Source organism: Calliphora vicina, chromosome 2 (genome assembly GCF_958450345.1).
Source record: "Calliphora vicina chromosome 2, idCalVici1.1, whole genome shotgun sequence".
NCBI classification, from domain to species: Eukaryota; Metazoa; Arthropoda; class Insecta; order Diptera; family Calliphoridae; genus Calliphora; species Calliphora vicina.
Window position 1 is genome coordinate 13,419,485 of NC_088781.1, and position 18,205 is coordinate 13,437,689.

An 18,205-nucleotide genomic window follows, 5' to 3' on the forward strand; every position below is an offset into this window, starting at 1 on the left:
CTTACGCCTAAGGAAGTGTCTCATGCAGGTACTGCCACATCGACATATACCTTCGTATAGGAAACCGAAATTCTTGAATTCAACTTCTGAGTTTTATGGTATCCACCAAAATCCAACTTGAGTTTTCTTTGGTATTCCACCACGACAAATTATAGGTTATAAATTATGCATTTGTTCAATGCGTAAACTTCGAGAAACCGTAACGCGGTACAGTAAGACCCCTTTCACACTAGACAATTTAGTTGCGCAAGTCTCTTGGGTTTGTAGATGCTAGAGGTAATGTCGGGTTAAGCCGGGTCGCGAAATCCCGGGAATTCCGCTAAATTTTCAATTCCGAAATCCCGGGAAATTGTGCGAGAATTCCCGCGAATTATTTCCCTTAGTTTTAGCCATGTTTTTTGAACTTGACTTTTTCTAAAAGATGCTTAAAGGTCCAAAACAAATGCAGAAGATTCATACAACAAAAAAGATTTAACCCAAATAGACCAATAACAAATTCGTTATTTAAAATATTCCTAAAACTCGTGAATGTTCAAGGCAGTCACAGAATTCTATTCTATTTAGTATTTTTCTTTTTCACAAAGAGTAAAACGAACATATTTGCAATAAAACTACTTTCCGTAAAATTGAATTTTGTTTAATATTATTGGGTTTTCATCAAGTTTTAATTAGTCTCTTTACTTAATTTTTGATTTACATCACCAATTCAAAATAAAATATTTATTTTTTGTGAATTAACAGAATTAATTGGAATCTAACGATACAAATGGTGAAAGGTTTGTTTGTATATAACCAAAATTAGAAATTGCGTCAGTTTATCTCTTTGTATTAAATTTTTTTATTTGTATACAATTAAATTTTTAAACCAAAGACATTTTTTAGATTTTTAACGAAGTTTACGTTCTTAAAATTTAATAATTTCTAGGTGGGAATTCTCGTGATCCCGAGAAATTTCTAAATGAATCACGATTTCTCGGGAAAAGTAAAACTCTACTTTTAAACCAATAAACATAGAGTTTGATACTTTTTGGAAATTCGATATTATAAAGCCAATTTTGATCCTTTTATAGTCATACAACAAACATAGTTTTTATTTTGAAATCGAGTCCGAAGATATAGTTTGGGACAAATCCGGAAAATCAGCTTGATACTTTTTTAAAACATATTTCAGCTATGTCACTAAAATGTTTGCCGAAATGGCCAGCTAATTAAATATAATACAGTCTATGTTGAAAACAAGAATACAACAAATCGTTCTACATTCAAAAATGATAAATTTAACTAAACCTACAATGCTTCTTCCTCACTTTACCACCATAATTTCTTTCAGTGTATTTTAACAAATGCAACCCTGCTTTCCATTGACTTGTGTGAGTAACAACAACAGCTGGGCAAAGAACAGAACAAAGAGCAACTGGAAAAATAAAACGACAACGAAAAATTACAAGTCTATAAGAAAAAATAAATAAAAAATAAACAAATTCGTGGCAAATGTTTAAAAAACACATAATTATTACATTTTAAATTAAGTATTTAATAAAGATAAAACGAAATGGCCAATCTAAAAGATGATTTGGATCAGTATTTGCTGCTACAAAGTGATCAAAAGAAAAAGTTCAATGTAAAAGTGCCACAACTTAAAGTACCAGAATTTGGTAATATCTTCAGCAGAAACACAGAGCCAGAAGCAAATAGTTGGCTAAAGGAAACACAGGATTCTTGCTGTCCTAAATTGGTATAGATATTCAATAAGCTATAGTAAATAACTTTTAGATTTAATAAATCAATTTTAACTTTTAGTCACGTCTGCAACGCATTGTTGGCTTTGTGGCCTGTCTGGGCATGGGTACTTTATGCATGACCATCTCCATGTTCTACATACCAGTGTTGCTGTTAAAAACTCGAAAATTCTCATTACTCTACACCATGGGCAGCTTATTTTTCATTTTAAGTTTTTGTTTTCTTTCCGGCTTTATGGCTTTCTTTAGGACTCTGTTCACCAAGGAGCGTGCATTGGTGTCATCGGCTTATTTCAGTTGCTTATTTGCTACCTTGTATTGTGCTTTGTGGGCCCAAAGTACTGCACTAACTGTGCTATTTGCTCTGGCACAAATGATTGCTTTAGCTTTTATGGTAATTAGCACAGTACCGGGCGGTTCGTCGGGTATAAAACTATTTGGTTCCTTATTCAGGAGTAGTGTAAGTTCATCGGGATCGAGTGCTTTGCCAGTTTAAAATGCTGCCACTATGAAATGAAGTCTATCTATATATTTATATGATTAATATATATTTGTATCTCGATAATTGTAAATATAGTATACGTGAACGTACATTTCTAGCTGTAGTATTTGACTTGGTATATATTTCAAAATATACATACATACATATATTTTTTTCTAACTAAAATGATAATTGTGTTTTATTGAAATAATAAGGAAAATAAAATTCTTGAAATAGGAGTTAGGCTGGTAGGCCTCCGGTCCCTATTTTCCGAGTTATGAGCCTCCGAAGTTTAAAAGCTAATTTTATCAAATCTGTGATCATATATTGCTTTTCGAAATAGATTTAAAATGGGTTTGAAATTATTAACACATTTGGACCCAATTCGGGGTTATTGGTACTATATTGTTTGTTTAATCTATTTTATTTCAAAAACAAGTAAGAGAGCTATATTCGGCTGTGACGAATCCAATATACCCTTCACCAAATTATACTTTAAAATAAAAATTTTTTTTTTTTTTAAATTAATTATTGAAAAAAGTTTGACAAAAAAAATCGTGATAGAAAATATTTTTCCCTAATTTTACACAGTGGCCTTTAAAATATCTATCATTAGATATCCATATATTGTCTATATTAATGAATTAGTAACCCATATAGATCAAAAATCGAGGTTGTCCTGATTTTGTACTGAAATTTTGTTTTATAAACCTTTTATAAATTTAAAACTTTATTATGAATATGATTGTTATCACGATCTAAATCAAAGCCCTAAAATTTAACCAAAAATACTACAATTTTAATTTTTATAATGATATTTTCTATAAATATTCAATTTCTATTAAATTTAACTAATAATTCAAAAATAATTAATTTTGAAGCACCTGTTTGTTTAAACTTATAATTAATATTTGCAACACCCAGTCAAATATCCACTAGTTAATTTTGTATAAAGCAACTCTGTTATTTGTTTTCGTTTTCATTATTTTCTCCCGACAACGCGTTTAGCCCAACGTATTGGAAATTTATTTAATTTTAATAATTTTATAAGAAAAAAAAACAAATTTTTAAAAAAAAAACATGTCCAAGAGAGCTAATACCAGTTTAGTTATAGTGCAGGAGCCAAAAAAGTCCAAAAATGATTTGATGGCCTATACAAATCGTGATAAGGCCCTAATGGAAGCAGTAAGTAGAAAATTGTACAAAAATAAACAATAAATTATTAAAACTTGTTAATTTTAGGGTGTAAGAAGAACATCAAACTTATTGGCACCCATTATGCTTTTGGAGGGACATCAGGGGGAAATATTTTGCACAGAATTTCATCCCGATGGTGAAATGTTGTTGTCCTCAGGTTTTGACCGGCAAATATGTAAGTGATAGCTTCTAAATGAAATTTATTTTTAATAATAAATCTTGAACTTTCAGATATTTGGAATGTTTATGGTGAGTGTGAAAATATTTTGGCCATGTCGGGACATACGGGTGCTGTGCTAGAGGCTCATTTTAATACAGAAGGTTCACAAATCTTCACCTGTTCTACGGACAAAACGTTGGCCATATGGGATATAGTTACAGGCAATAGAATCAGACGTTTGAAAGGACACACAAACTTTGTGAACTCTGTGCATGGCACCCGTCGCGGACTACAAATGTTATGTTCTGGGTCAGATGATCGCACGATACGCATATGGGATGCCCGCAAAAAACTCTCCGTACATACTTTAGAAGCACCCTTCCAAGTAACCGCCGTGGCGTTTAATGACACCTCCGAACAAGTTATATCGGGTGGCATTGACAATGAATTGAAAGTATGGGACATACGTAAAGGGCAGATTTTGCATAGTTTAAAGGGACATACGGACACCATTACCGGTATTTCCTTATCGCCCGATGGTTCCTATATTTTGTCCAATTCTATGGATAATACTTTACGCATCTGGGATATACGCCCGTATGTGCCCGGAGAGAGATGTGTCAAGATTTTCCAGGGTCATCAGCATAATTTTGAGAAGAATCTTTTACGTTGCGCTTGGTCACCGGATGGCAGTAAAATATCGGCCGGTTCAGCTGATCGTTATGTCTACATCTGGGATACTACAAGCCGTAAAATATTGTACAAGTTGCCGGGCCACAATGGTAGTGTGAATGATGTAGATTTTAGTGGCAAAGAACCACTGATTGTATCGGGGTCTAGTGATAAGAATTTGTATTTGGGAGAAATTGAGGATTAACAGAATAAATAAGAAAGAAAATGCCAATACATTTGTATTTTTAATGGTAAATTGAAATGTTTAAAGGGGAAATTTATAATGTGGATAATTTATGTACATACTTATAAGCAGCTAAAGCTCTAATCGAGGCGAAAGTAATAGCCAGAATTTCCAAGTTTTTGTCAGAAATACTATAGATTTAAGAAGAGACACTAAATTATAAAATGATTTCCTACTGTCTTATTATCTCACATGATCGATGATTTCGAGAGTTTTGCGTTTCACTCTCGCATTGGTTCATGTTTGGCGTCGTCTGACTGTAACTCTAAGTTTACATTTATTTTGGTTAGAATTTATGAAAACTCATTTTGGAATAAAATCAATTTGGAAATTGGTGAAAACCAATTAGGATTTTAGTTCGAGTGTTCAGGCTTCCAGTATGAAGGTATAGAATATATACAGCCCAATATGAATAAAAAATTACCCGGGAGTTTTTCCCATTGAATTTACATAGGAAAAATGGAGAAAACTCCGGAAAAAAAAACTTGCCAAGATGATAATGTAGCTCTTTGGCGATGTTTACTTCTTAATTTTGTTTATCTTTCGATTGGCCAAGGCGGTAAGGAGACGCAGGGAATAAATTTTAGATTTTAGTGGTGAAAATTTATTAATATTTGTGAAAATTCATGATATACAGGTATGTTCTGTAATCCACGTGATTTCAAATCACATACTGTTTTAAAATCACACGTGTGATTTGTGCCTGTTCTGTAAATCACACTGTTATTATATTTTTCGGTGTGATTTTAAATTTTCGAAAGCACAAGAAAACAGCTGATTCGTTTATTTTAAATGTTTTGTTTTGCTAATAATTTTGTAGAAATATTAAAGTGAAAATAAAAAAATGCCTGGAGCTTCTGTTATATCTTTAATGGAATTAAAAAGAATGGAACTACATTTTATAAAAATTTTGCACAAACTATTGCGCAAGCTCAACCACTATGTCAAAAATAAAACAAAACACCAAAGCTGCCACAGAACACAATTGCTTTTGGTTACCACTTGCTTCAACTTTGTTGCATTTTTTTTCCAATTAGCCCAAAAAACTTAACGCATATTGATAACTTATAATATAATGTAACAAATATTATAAATTTTATGCTGAATTCTATAATTAATTTAAAGATATTGAACATATTTTAGACAACCATTAAAAAATTTTAGTCTGGCAAGCTTCCATGTATTTTCGAAAATCATAAACAGCTGACAACTGAAAACAAACCTGAAATCACAAAAGAAATCACACAAGCAAAAAAAATTTTTACAACAGAATAGGTGTCTCTAGATTTTTATTAAATTTTAAGTGTTTTTTTTAATAAAACAAGTAATTCTATAAGAAAATTAATAAAGGACATATTGTTTAATATACTTAAGTAATTTATTTTAATATTTTCCATGTAGTAGCCGAAGAAATAACCAAGTGATTTGAAAACATTAGTGACTTTGCTGAACGTTTTAAAATCACAAAATTATGTGCACAGAACACCTTTTATGTGATTTCAAACCACTTTTATAAAATGTGATTTGCAGAACATACCTGATAATAAAGGACATAAAATAAAAGTTAGATTAGATAAACATTACTCTAACTGAAAAAAAAACACAAAAATCTTAAAATAAGAAAAATCGCTAAGTTTGATTTTAATATCGAGATCGAGTGCTTATTAAAATTCATAAAATCGGCCCATAAATGGCTGAGATATAAGCAAAACAATCAAGGCAATTGTATAGCAGAAGAATTATCCAAAAAGGGAGCGATGATGGCTGATGAGGTGATTGATCCCTTTTCTGGTATTTCCCTTGCAAAATCTTACGATACATTATGTACAGCAGAAACTATATGAGATTGATAGATAACAAGAATTTTAAACTAAAATACTCATTTTCTATGACACTATCAGCCCAATTTTTTTTTTTTTTAAAGAATGTAATAATTTTTAATTATTGTATTCAGTTTTGTTACCGAATAAAAATTCCCCGGAAGTTTTTTCCTTTTTTTCATTTTTCCTATTCAAATTCAATGGGAAAAAGCTCCCGGGGAACAAACTCAGGCGGAATTTTTTATTCATAACTGGGCTGTATAATCTCTTCAGATTCTTGATTTTGCGACTGTGTTGACGATAGAGTAATAATATTTTTAAAATTATCGTATTACATCCGGCGACTGTAGCAAAGGTAAGTCTTGGGATTGGGTATTCATTTGTAAATCGATGTTCATACAGGTATGTTCTGTAATCCACGTGATTTCAAATCACATACCGTTTTAAAATCACACGTGTGATTTGTGCCTGTTCTGTAAATCACACTGTTATTGTATTTTTCGGTGTGATTTTAAATTTTCGAAAGCACAAGAAAACAGCTGATTCGTTTATTTTAAATGTTTTGTTTTGCAAATAATTTTGTAGAAATATTAAAGTGAAAATAAAAAAATGCCTGGAGCTTCTGTTATATCTTTAATTGAATTAAAAAGAATGGAATTACATTTTATAAACATTTTGCAAAAACTATGGCGCAAGCTCAACCACTATGTCAAAAAGAAAACAAAACAGCAAAGCTGCCACAGTACACAATTGCTTTTGGTTACCACTTGCTTCAACTTTGTTGCATTTTTTTTTCCAATTTGCGCAAAAAACTTAACGCATATTGATAACTTATAATATAATCTAACAAATATTATAAATTTTATGACGAATTCTATAATTAATTTAAAGATATTGAACATATTTTAGACAGACATTAAAAAATTTTAGTCTGGCAAGCTTCCATGTATTTTCGAAAATCATAAACAGCTGACAACTGAAAACAAACCTGAAACCACAAAAGAAATCACAAAAGCAAATAAACTTTTTACAGCAGAAAAGGTGTCTCTAGATTTTTATTAAATTTTAAGTGTTTTTTTAATAAAAAAAGTAATTCTATAAGAAAATTAATAACGGACATATTGTTTAATTTATTTAAATAATTTATTTTAATATTTTCCATGCAATAGCCGCAGAAATAACCAAGTGATTTGAAAACATTAGTGACTTTGTTGAACGTTTTAAAATCACAAAATTATATGCTCAGAACACCTTTTATGTGATTTCAAACCACTTTTATAAAATGTGATTTGCAGAACATACCTGATAGACATGGTGTTAACTCTATACACATCATCAATATCGGAAATAACTTCTTCGGATTGTAACTGAGACTCATTGCATAATACCGTCATCACGGAATCTTCAGAGTCCTCATAAATTAATAATTCTTCATCGTCTATTTGGCTTAACAAATTTTCTCCATCATCACTTTGTGGGGAGAGAACTTGTGTAAGTATTGCATTTGCAGGTACATTTTCTGTATTAACATCGATTTGTAATTGTACTTCTTGATCCAATTCTCCATTAAAATGCAGATCTTCTGTTGGAGTTTGATGACTTTGAGTTTGTGTCAGAAATTTTTCTACATTTATAGTTTCTGTATTAACAGCATATTCCACTCCTTCATCCATATCTTCGGAATCTGTTACCACTAGTCTCGGACTATTATGTGGCTCTGTACTGCGTTGACGTTTACGTTGCCAGTAATTTAACGATAATATATTCTCATTCAATTGAAAATCCCATTCTTCTTTTCTTGTTTTTATAATTTCTTGCTCATCATACAGCACTGAAGGCTTCATTTTGTTCACCGCCTTGGCCAACATACCCAGTCGAACATTTTCAGGCCATCTTTGATAGCGGCCACTCTTTGTGAATGCTATACGATAGTCATTTACCACATTCCATCGATACATATTCACATTACATTTATGTTTCAAACATAATTTCTTTAGTTCATCTTCGGTGAAGACTCTTTCAAAGTCAGCTTTTGTAGGTGTCTAAAGGAAAACATTTCATTAACAAATTGTTTTTGTTGATTATTATACATTAAGGGTTAAGCTGGCCACACACGGATGATTTGTGAGTCCGATTTGTTCATGTTCAACTTGTTAATGGGGCTGTGCGCGAACAAAATCACAAGTAATTGAAAATTTTCAATCACAAATCAGGCGAACAAATCATTCCGTGTGTGGCCAGCTTTAAACTTACGCTTAACTTGAGATAGTGATTGTAAACTAAACTGTTCTCACTGATTTCATCACCCATTTTTTATTTAAAATTCATAAATTTGATTTATATTTCAGCTGCAATCTGTGATTTTAGCGCTCTTTAGTTTCAGTAATGTAAAAGTATTGGGCATAGAGAATTATATATAGAGACGAGACATCCTGATTTGTCAAACAAAAATACAACAAATAATATTTCTGATACAACAACAAAATACATTGACTAGCATGTATTTTGTTGTTGCAAGAGATAGGTTTTTGACAATTCTGTCTCGTCTCTATGTATTTGGATATTGAGTACTCAAAACCGACTGTTTTTTAGTACTCGGTACCAAAAAGCAACTACTCAATACATGGTTGTATTTTTCTTTAGAAAAGGAAAAAAGTGCGTTTTCATGCAATTCAGAGCAATTGATGACGTTATCTCAAAAAGGTCTAGAAATAATTATGTTATTCTTTAAGAAAAGTCGACTTTTCATATATGTAAAACACACGAATAAAGCTACGTATACACGGTTGTCATATTCTTACAATATTGTCAGAAAATGTTCAATAAATGGTTAACACCCATATGTTTCAACATAAATGCTCATGGTTGTGTTAACCATTTTATGAGCATGTTCTGACAATATTGTAAGAATATGACAACCGTGTATACGTAGCTTAACATTTGAAAACTATTATTTGCTATTTTCCACACAGACTTTATTTTGGCTGGGGTTCACAGATTTATAAATTTTCATCACAACTTTCCAAGCTAAGCACCATTCTGCTTAGTTTTGGCTGTGGTACTATACCTTTCTTTGAAAAAATAAAACACTATGACTCAATTTGGGATACATATAGTAAGTTTTATTTGTTTATTAATATACTCGTATTTGCCCAATTCATAATTATTGTTTTATCATTTTGCAACTGCTTTGTTTTCAAAAATATGTTTGCCTTACTATGACGCAACGTAGATTGTGAATTGGACAATTAAAATATCATTAATAAAAATATTATACAAATGGACTTAAAAAAATGTTTGGCATTTGTACAAATTGATGCGAAATAGTTGCAGTAGAGATAATAAACTTTTGCCCATTACGTTCAAGAAATTCATTGCGCCTTTGCTCAAGATGTTTCAAAAAATTTTGGAAACGATGTAAATGTTCCACTTCCTTTGCCGTAAGTAGTATACCTGAATTACTCTTTAGATGTACATTCAAGCGCAATTCTACTAGTTTTCGAATTGCTCTTCTCAGAAATAAATCGATTTCCCATGTATTCATCACCAACTTTGCACCAGACAGTTCAATACCAAATTTTTTTTCACTTTTGATACTTTCGATAAATTCGTCCATGCTCTTATCAGCTAGTTTAATGATATTTTTAAACTTATCGTCTAATATACGAATCTCTGCCATCTTAACTTTTTAAAAAATTCTGAAATTATTTTTATTTTATTTATTATATTTGTGTTAAAAATAGCCTGCAGTCCACCAAGATTACTGTGTTAATATTAAAAATATAACTCGGCTACGTGTATGAGGAATTGTATTTTATAAAACGGGAAAATACATATTTCATCTCTATTGTGTAGAGTAATTCGAAGCTATATTTAATAAGGTGTACTCGTTAGCCCAGCTGATCATTAACTGTTTTACTCCAACTGTCAAAATTTGTGTTTATGATTGATAACATTGGAAAGTGAAAAAATTAAAAAAGTGTAAAAGAGATTAAAAAGTAAAAAATAATACTGAATTTTAAGCGTCCGTGAAATAATTTGACGAAATATACATTTTTTATATGTATTCTAGCGCGACTATTTGTTATTTTTTAATTCTTCATTCATAATTTTTTGACAGTATTTGTATTTGTTGTAGGGACGAGTACACCTTATATGAATACTACTGTTTTGCAATCACAGTTGTATTTTAAGCTATACTCACACTAGGGTTCTATAAGTCGATTGTTCGAACAATCGACTTTTTGCTGAAAAGTCGAAATCGACTTTTTGGTCGGAAAAAAGTCGAACAATCGATTATGTTATGTCAAAAGTCGAATAGTCGATAAAAGTCGAAAATAGTCGATAGAAGTCGAAAAAAGTCGGAAATAGTCGATAAAAGTCGACTTTTTAGATTGTTAAAAAAAAAATTTAATTGCAACATTATCTAAAACTATTGTAATATTTGGTACACTTGCATTTTTTGTAGTATATGCTAATATAAATAATAAATAAATGTTTATAAATTAAAGCTTTTCTCTACACAACATTCTTCTAACTATTATCGCCTTGATAAATTTCATTTTTATTGCTAAACATTACAAAAGGCGCATCAATAAATGTAGAAACTATGTAATTTTTACAAGAAATGGTAAAAAGTTGAAAAAAGTCGAAAATAGTCGGAAAGTCGAAAATAGTCTAAAAAAGTCGAAAATAGTCTAAAAAAGTCGAAAAAAGTCGTAACTAAAAAGTCGAAGTTCGAAAAGTCGAATTTTCATAAATTACCAAAAGTCGTAAGTTCGAAAAGTCGACTTTTTAAAAAACGAAAATAGTCGAAAGTTCGAAAAGTCGACTTTTTGTTTCAACTAGAGAACCCTAATATTTACAATACTGTTATTAATTAATATTTTCCCTCATAAATTCCCATGTTGAATAAATTTTTACAAAAAAGGTTATGGTTTGTGTCTGTACTATTGGAATTTGCAACACCATTAGAATTCAACTAATGGTGAATAGGGTGAAAAACTATATTTTAAAATAAAATTTGTATTCTAAACATTAAAATAAACATTCTGGTGTAGGCTAGGGTTCTATAAGTCGATTGTTCGATTGTTCGAACAATCGACTACTTCCTGAAAAAAGTCGAAATCGACTTTTTGGTCGGAAAAAAGTCGAACAATCGATTATGTTATCTCAAAAGTCGAATAGTCGATAAAAGTCGAAAATAGTCGATAAAAGTTGAAAAAAGTCGAATAGTCGAAAATAGTCGACTTTTTAGATTGTTAAAAAAAATTTAATTCCAACATTATACTAAAACTATTGCAATTTGGTACACTTGCATTTTTTCTAGTGTATGCTACAATAAATAATAAATAAATTTTTATAAATTAAAGCTTTTTTCTACACAACATTCTTCTAACTATTATCGCCTTGATAAATTTCATTTTTATTGCTAAACATTACAAAAGGCGCATCAATAAATGTAGAAACTATGTATTTGTTACAAGAAATGGTAAAAAGTTGAAAAAAGTCGAAAATAGTCGGAAAGTCGAAAATAGTCTAAAAAAGTCGAAAAGTCGAAAAAAGTCGATTTAACTAAAAAGTCGAAAGTTTTTTTTATAAATTACCAAAAGTCGAAAGTTCGAAAAGTCGACTTTTTAAAAAACGAAAAAGTCGAAAGTTCGAAAAGTCGACTTTTTAAAAAACGAAAAAAGTCGAAAGTTCGAAAAGTCGACTTTTTAAAAAACGGAAAAAGTCGAAAGGCTATATTTCAGCTATAGAACCCTAGTGTAGGCTAAGGGTTTAGACCAGTGATGTTCAAAAATAAAAATGAAGATGTATTGTTGAGAGAGCTACCCAGCAAACATAATGTCATACACTTAAAATAATAACAAAATGAAGAAAGTTTAGATTTAGAATTTTTGTCAAATAAAACCAATTTATTAAATGAATGAAATTTAAATTTTAAGGAAATGAAAAAATATACATTGTAAGTCCGGAATTCTCTTAAATTTTGTATTTATTTTTGACTTTGTGTTAAATTTTAATTGAAACGCGTGTGTTTGCTATGCTTCGAACAAAAACAACCAACAACAATGCTTAATAAATTTCTGAAAAAAAAATTACGATAGTCCGCCACATGTGTTTTCTTCGCATGCTCAGCGATGAATGAACAAAAGTATTTAAAAGAGCATAACAAATGTGTGTAAATTTTTCAAACAATTGTTGTATGGCGTGAACATCACTGGTTTAGACCAGGGAAAGGCAACCTATACTATTGCATTTTACGATTGTATTAGAAGAAATAATTTTCAAAAAGCTACCTATTAATTATCAGTAATACGTACTATTTGAAAATAATTATTCATGCTATTTTTATTGAGAAAATACATATTGATAAAAAAGTACCAAAAAAGAATACAATTTTTAGACCTTAGGAATTCGAATGTCAAAAAAGTACCAAATAGATTTCTAGTCTTTATTGATCTGAGCCAGATGCATTTAACATAGTATTTCTATGTTTATTTATGTAGGAGATATACATGTTAACAGATGGTTCTACAGGGACTATTTTTACCCCATATGGCCACTTGAATTTTGAATTTCAAAAAAGTACCAGACACCTGTCAGCTCTTTTTTTGATTAAAGACGGACACATTTAAAATATTATTTCTAAGTTTATTTGTTTTGGAGATATAGAGGTACAGGTTTTACCCGATTTTTGCCCCATTTGTCCCCCTTAACGATCGAATTTCCAAAAATCCCTTCTTAGTGGATCTACATGTTGTAAAAGGAACCCATTACCCGAATTTCAAACAAAATTTCTTGATATTTTCTATTGAATTTGATTATTTTGACAATTAAATATACAATTTTCGTTATTGGTTGAATTTCAAATACAAAAATTATTGAATAGATAATTTTCGTAATTCAAACACAAAAAATAACAAAAATGTGTTTGAATTACGAAAATTATCTATTCAATAATTTTTGTATTTGAAATTCAACCAATAACGAAAATTGTATATTTAATTGTCAAAATAATCAAATTCAAAACTCAAAATTCAATAGAAAATATCAAGAAATTTTGTTTTTGAGCAAATGAATACTTGATTTAATTACGAAATAATTAAAACCAGTTCAATATGTGACAAATATTTGAATTGAAACGGTTTTAGAAATAGTTTTTTCTGTGTAGTGTCACAATATTCCACCCGGCATATACATATCTTCAAAATTTTAACAAAAATTTGTTTCCATACAACTGATTGTCACTCTAATGTACATACATATGTATATGTAAAGAATTTTCCAAAAGATTTGTGAAAATTTGAAAACAGGAATTTATGTATGTACATTAGAGTGCTCCAAAAAAATAAAATTGCGAATTTTGACCGTCCCCCCCTCTAGAATTGTTCTATGTATTGTAGAAACACACAGTGTAAAATATTAGGATGATATGATAACGTTAACTGGTGGCGCAACGACGCTGAAGTTTTGAGGTGCATTTACAAGGGGAAAATATGCAATTTTTTCAGTTTTTGTAAAAATTTTGCCATTAAATAATGACTTTTAGAATTTAATTTAAAAGAATCGAAATGTACACGTAATTGTCGTTATAATAAGATATAAAAGACAAAAATTGGTGAAAAAATGTTAAAGTTATTAAAAAATCGCCAGGCCATTAACGTGTCTCAGGCCACTAGAACAAGAAATTTATGAACAAAATTAACATATTTTGATAAATATTAAAATAAAAGCTTATTTTTACTTAAAATATATCCATATTTACTTGTATATGAGTTTTTGTCCTCGTAGGATACCGTTAACCTATTCGCAGGTATGACCAAAAAAATTAAATTTTTTTAACGGCAGTTTCAAAACTCCAATTTCAAATTTTTAAAAATTTTGTTAAACAAATTTCAGAATTTTTTGATCATCACATGGGGATTTATTGACAACATAATAGGGAATAAAAATGTGAAAAAGGTATGTCAATGCCTCCTATAGTTTTTCCGTACCTGCGATATAAATTTTGCGATTTTCGAGAAAAACTAATTTTTTGGCCATATTTTGGGGAATGACCAGAATTTCCTTACTGTAATGATTTTTAAGTAAAAACTTTTCAGAATAATATAGTCCAGGTAATTTTAAATATAGTCTGAAAGTTTTACTAAAATCGGAAAACTTTAACCCTTAAAGCGTGAAGGTCAAAAGTCAATTTTTTCAATATTTGGAATTTCTCAGGGAAAGATAGCGAAATATTATATATTTTTGATCCGATTTTGATGAAACTTAAGAAAAATATAAAATGAAGTCGAGTATTCACAATAACAGTACAAAAATGGAAATTAACCCTTAATAGCACTTGGGGTCCAAATGACCCTCAACTTTTAAAATCACGAAAAACACATTCATTTTGACCCCAAGTACTCTTAAGGGTTAATTTCCATTTTTGTACTGTTATTGTGAATACTAGACTTCATTTTATATTTTTCTTAAGTTTGATCAAAATCGGCGAAAAAATATATAATATTTCGCTATCTTTCCATGAGAAATTCCAAATATTGAAAAAATTGACTTTTGACCTTCACGCTTTAAGGGTTAAAGTTTTCCGATTTTAGTAAAACTTTCAGACTATATTTAAAATTACCTGGACTATATTATTCTGAATAGTTTTTACTTAAAAATCATTACAGTAAGGAAATTCTGGTCATTCCCCAAAATATGGCCAAAAAATTAGTTTTTCTCGAAAATCGCAAAATTTATATCGCAGGTACGGAAAAACTATAGGAGGCATTGACATACCTTTTTCACATTTTTATTCCCTATTATGTTGTCAATAAATCCCCATGTGATGATCAAAAAATTCTGAAATTTGTTTAACAAAATTTTTAAAAATTTGAAATTGGAGTTTTGAAACTGCCGTTAAAAAAATTTAATTTTTTTGGTCATACCTGCGAATAGGTTAACGGTATCCTACGAGGACAAAAACTCATATACAAGTAAATATGGATATATTTTAAGTAAAAATAAGCTTTTATTTTAATATTTATCAAAATATGTTAATTTTGTTCATAAATTTCTTGTTCTAGTGGCCTGAGACACGTTAATGGCCTGGCGATTTTTTAATAACTTTAACATTTTTTCACCAATTTTTGTCTTTTATATCTTATTATAACGACAATTACGTACACATTTCGATTCTTTTAAATTAAATTGTAAAAGTCATTATTTAATGGCAAAATTTTTACAAAAACTGAAAAAATTGCATATTTTCCCCTTGTAAATGCACCTCAAAACTTCAGCGTCGTTGCGCCACCAGTTAACGTTATCCTATCATCCGAATATTCTACACAACGTGTTTCTGCAATACATAGAACAATTCTAGAGGGGGGGGCGGCCTGTACCTAGAAAGTTTTTTTCGTCCATACAATCTTGGAGCACTCTAATGTACATATATTCTGGACAATATTAGCTTTAACGTCGCTTATCAACAACAACAAAAAAATATATAGCTGATTATAATCCCATCAATTACAATTTTACGGTAACTTAGCAACTACAAATCTATTTACATTTCGTAAACGATTACAACATTTGTAAATAAAGTTTATACAATTTCGAACAACCAAAATGATATCCTGCATCTGTTTGGGTCCCAAAAGATCGGGCAAAACGCATTTACTAAAGGCTCTGCAAGATAATGAGTCCATAGATGAGAATACATATTCAACTCCTACCAATGGCACCAGTATATACAATATAGTATTTCCGACCAATAACCATAATGAAGAAGCCATGAAACCCAAACCGTCGCCGCCTGCTACGGACGCTAATGGCAAACAGATTGATAGTGAGCAGATGAAAAAGAAAAAATCTTTACCGCCTCTTAAGTCTATACGTATTTTGGAAATTGGCGGCAGTATGGCTCCTATATGGCGGCAATATTTTAATGATGTCAAGAAATTAATGTATGTCGTTGATACAGCCAATTTGTGTCAAATATCAGCAGCAGGTGAATTTTTTTTTTAAGAAGTATGTATTGGAATATGTTATTAAATTTGAAAATTGTAGGTGTTTTATTTTATTCGATTTTGGCTGAGCCACGCATACAAAAGGTGCGTATTTTATTAGTGCTCTCTAAAATGGACTATGCCTATCGCCAGATGCGCAATGAGGCTTTACTGATGCTGCAAATGTCGAAATTGGAGAAGGAAATACGACAAAGAGTTACGATTATAGAAGTTAGCCCTGTTAGTAAAGTGGGCTTGGATGCTATTTATAATTGGTTAAAAATTCATTAAATAAATGTTGCAGTTTTAATTACATTACATATGTAGTCTTTTACATAGGGCAAGTTTTCTTGCCGCAAGTTTGAGTTTATAGGAGATTGAGGCAAGAAGAAAGAAGAGGGGTACACACTTGCTCGTACTGGCAAGTCTCTTCAATTCTCTTTTGTTTTCTCATTTTCACTATGGCGTCTATTAGGTTTTGACATATAAAATTGTACACAGACTTGCTGTGTGTAAACAGACGAGCAAGTTTAAAAGAGAATCGAAGATACTTCAAGTAAACTTGCCCTGTGTAAAAGCAGACATTCTTTAATATAAAAGTGTTTGTTACCTAACATTTTCATGTGTTATTTAAGGTATTTACAGACGACAATAGTTTGTATTAATACTTTTAAAATTTAAATTATTTTTGTCAAGAAATCTTTTCGAACAAGTAAGACAAGTAGACTCCCTTAATTTTTGTTATATTTATTTTCCAAAATTTTTCTATCAGTTCAAAACCTGAAGATCCACTTAGTAAAATATCATTCCGCGAACTGGCTGAAGTCTACACTGGTCTGGAAGTCTGAAAGGCACACGCATTCCATTCTGTGCTATATGAAAGCCACCTATTCACACCACACCGGCTATCAGTGAGAATCTCATATGGGTTAACCTGGAGGGATTGTAACTGTTCAGTCCTTTCACCGGTGATCGAAACAAAGAATGGTCTTGGAGTACAGTAGCCAACGTGGTCCGGGAGTCCATCTATAATGAGTCTTATGGAAGTATTGAAAGCAACGCGTTCAACGATTTCATGGCATGGCTGATTTTCGACATGCCAGTAGTGTTGAATCTTATGGCAGCATTGTGCAACGCTATTGGCGAGAATGTCAATGGTAAAGAGGTGTGGCGAATAGCACTTGTGACCATTGCTGCCGAAGTACGTAGGATTCTATCATAGGCCATCTATCCCACCAAACAAAGTCAATAAACTCATCATGCAACACTCAATTCCCGCTTTCGGGGCAAACAGTTGATGAGATTGATACGTTCTTCTATCTGGGAAGAATAATTTCAAAAAGAAGAGGCATCAGTTCGCAGGCATTTGCCAACCTTAGAACTTTCTGGCCAGTCACCATTTCAAATCTAGATTTGTGAAAACGTAGATGTGAACCGTTAGATGTGAACATCGCTCAAAGCTGTGAATGTCGTTCAAAGCTGTCATATACAAGCGGCGATCAAATGCACATACCTCTGTATGCTCTCCTCGTATCTGCGTCTCCTCCGAGGCATGTCAGTCCTGTATGACTTCAACTGTGTGATGTCGAAGTTTGGATGACTCTTCCGATGACATTCCAGAAGGAACTGTTGCATCAACATGAAGTTGTGTTTCTTGACCGGTAGAACCTTAATTTCCTGGTGAACTTGGTGTTTAGAGGTAATTTGAAGGCTGCGGTTTGACAGCTTTGAATATTTCTCCACTGCGTATCACTTAACGAAGGTGACCACACTGGAGCAGTATATTTGACCACTGTCCGACCAATCGACTTGTAGGTAGTTAGCAAGGTTTCTTTGTCCATACCCCAAGTACAGCCGGCTAGTTCCTATTTCGCAGTTAATGCGTGATTTCGGGTGG

The 18,205-nt window shown here is 31.2% G+C and overlaps 4 protein-coding genes across 4 annotated transcripts; 3 read left to right on the top strand and 1 right to left on the bottom strand.

The window, feature by feature from the left end:
- Positions 1–1,442: 1,442 nt before the first annotated feature.
- On the top strand, positions 1,443–2,406 carry LOC135950191 (uncharacterized). The gene is made up of 2 exons (XM_065499723.1): positions 1,443–1,735; positions 1,801–2,406. The coding sequence occupies exons 1-2, from the start codon at positions 1,553–1,555 to the stop codon at positions 2,233–2,235; spliced, it is 618 nt and encodes a 205-aa protein (XP_065355795.1). The 5' UTR covers positions 1,443–1,552; the 3' UTR covers positions 2,236–2,406.
- Positions 2,407–3,229: 823 nt separating this feature from the next.
- On the top strand, positions 3,230–4,481 carry LOC135950103 (U5 small nuclear ribonucleoprotein 40 kDa protein). Its single transcript, XM_065499616.1, has 3 exons — positions 3,230–3,405; positions 3,463–3,592; positions 3,649–4,481. Exons 1-3 carry the CDS (start codon positions 3,301–3,303, stop codon positions 4,452–4,454), a joined length of 1,041 nt encoding a protein of 346 aa, XP_065355688.1. The 5' UTR covers positions 3,230–3,300; the 3' UTR covers positions 4,455–4,481.
- Positions 4,482–7,406: 2,925 nt separating this feature from the next.
- LOC135951968 (telomere-binding protein cav-like) lies at positions 7,407–8,818 on the bottom strand. Its single transcript, XM_065501729.1, has 2 exons — positions 8,567–8,818; positions 7,407–8,355 (listed from the first exon to the last, which is right to left on the bottom strand). The coding sequence occupies exons 1-2, from the start codon at positions 8,621–8,623 to the stop codon at positions 7,540–7,542; spliced, it is 873 nt and encodes a 290-aa protein (XP_065357801.1). The 5' UTR covers positions 8,624–8,818; the 3' UTR covers positions 7,407–7,539.
- A 7,061-nt stretch (positions 8,819–15,879) lies between these two features.
- On the top strand, positions 15,880–16,599 carry LOC135949890 (ADP-ribosylation factor-like protein 16). The gene is made up of 2 exons (XM_065499344.1): positions 15,880–16,310; positions 16,370–16,599. The coding sequence occupies exons 1-2, from the start codon at positions 15,929–15,931 to the stop codon at positions 16,597–16,599; spliced, it is 612 nt and encodes a 203-aa protein (XP_065355416.1). The 5' UTR covers positions 15,880–15,928.
- The last annotated feature ends 1,606 nt before the right edge of the window (positions 16,600–18,205 follow it).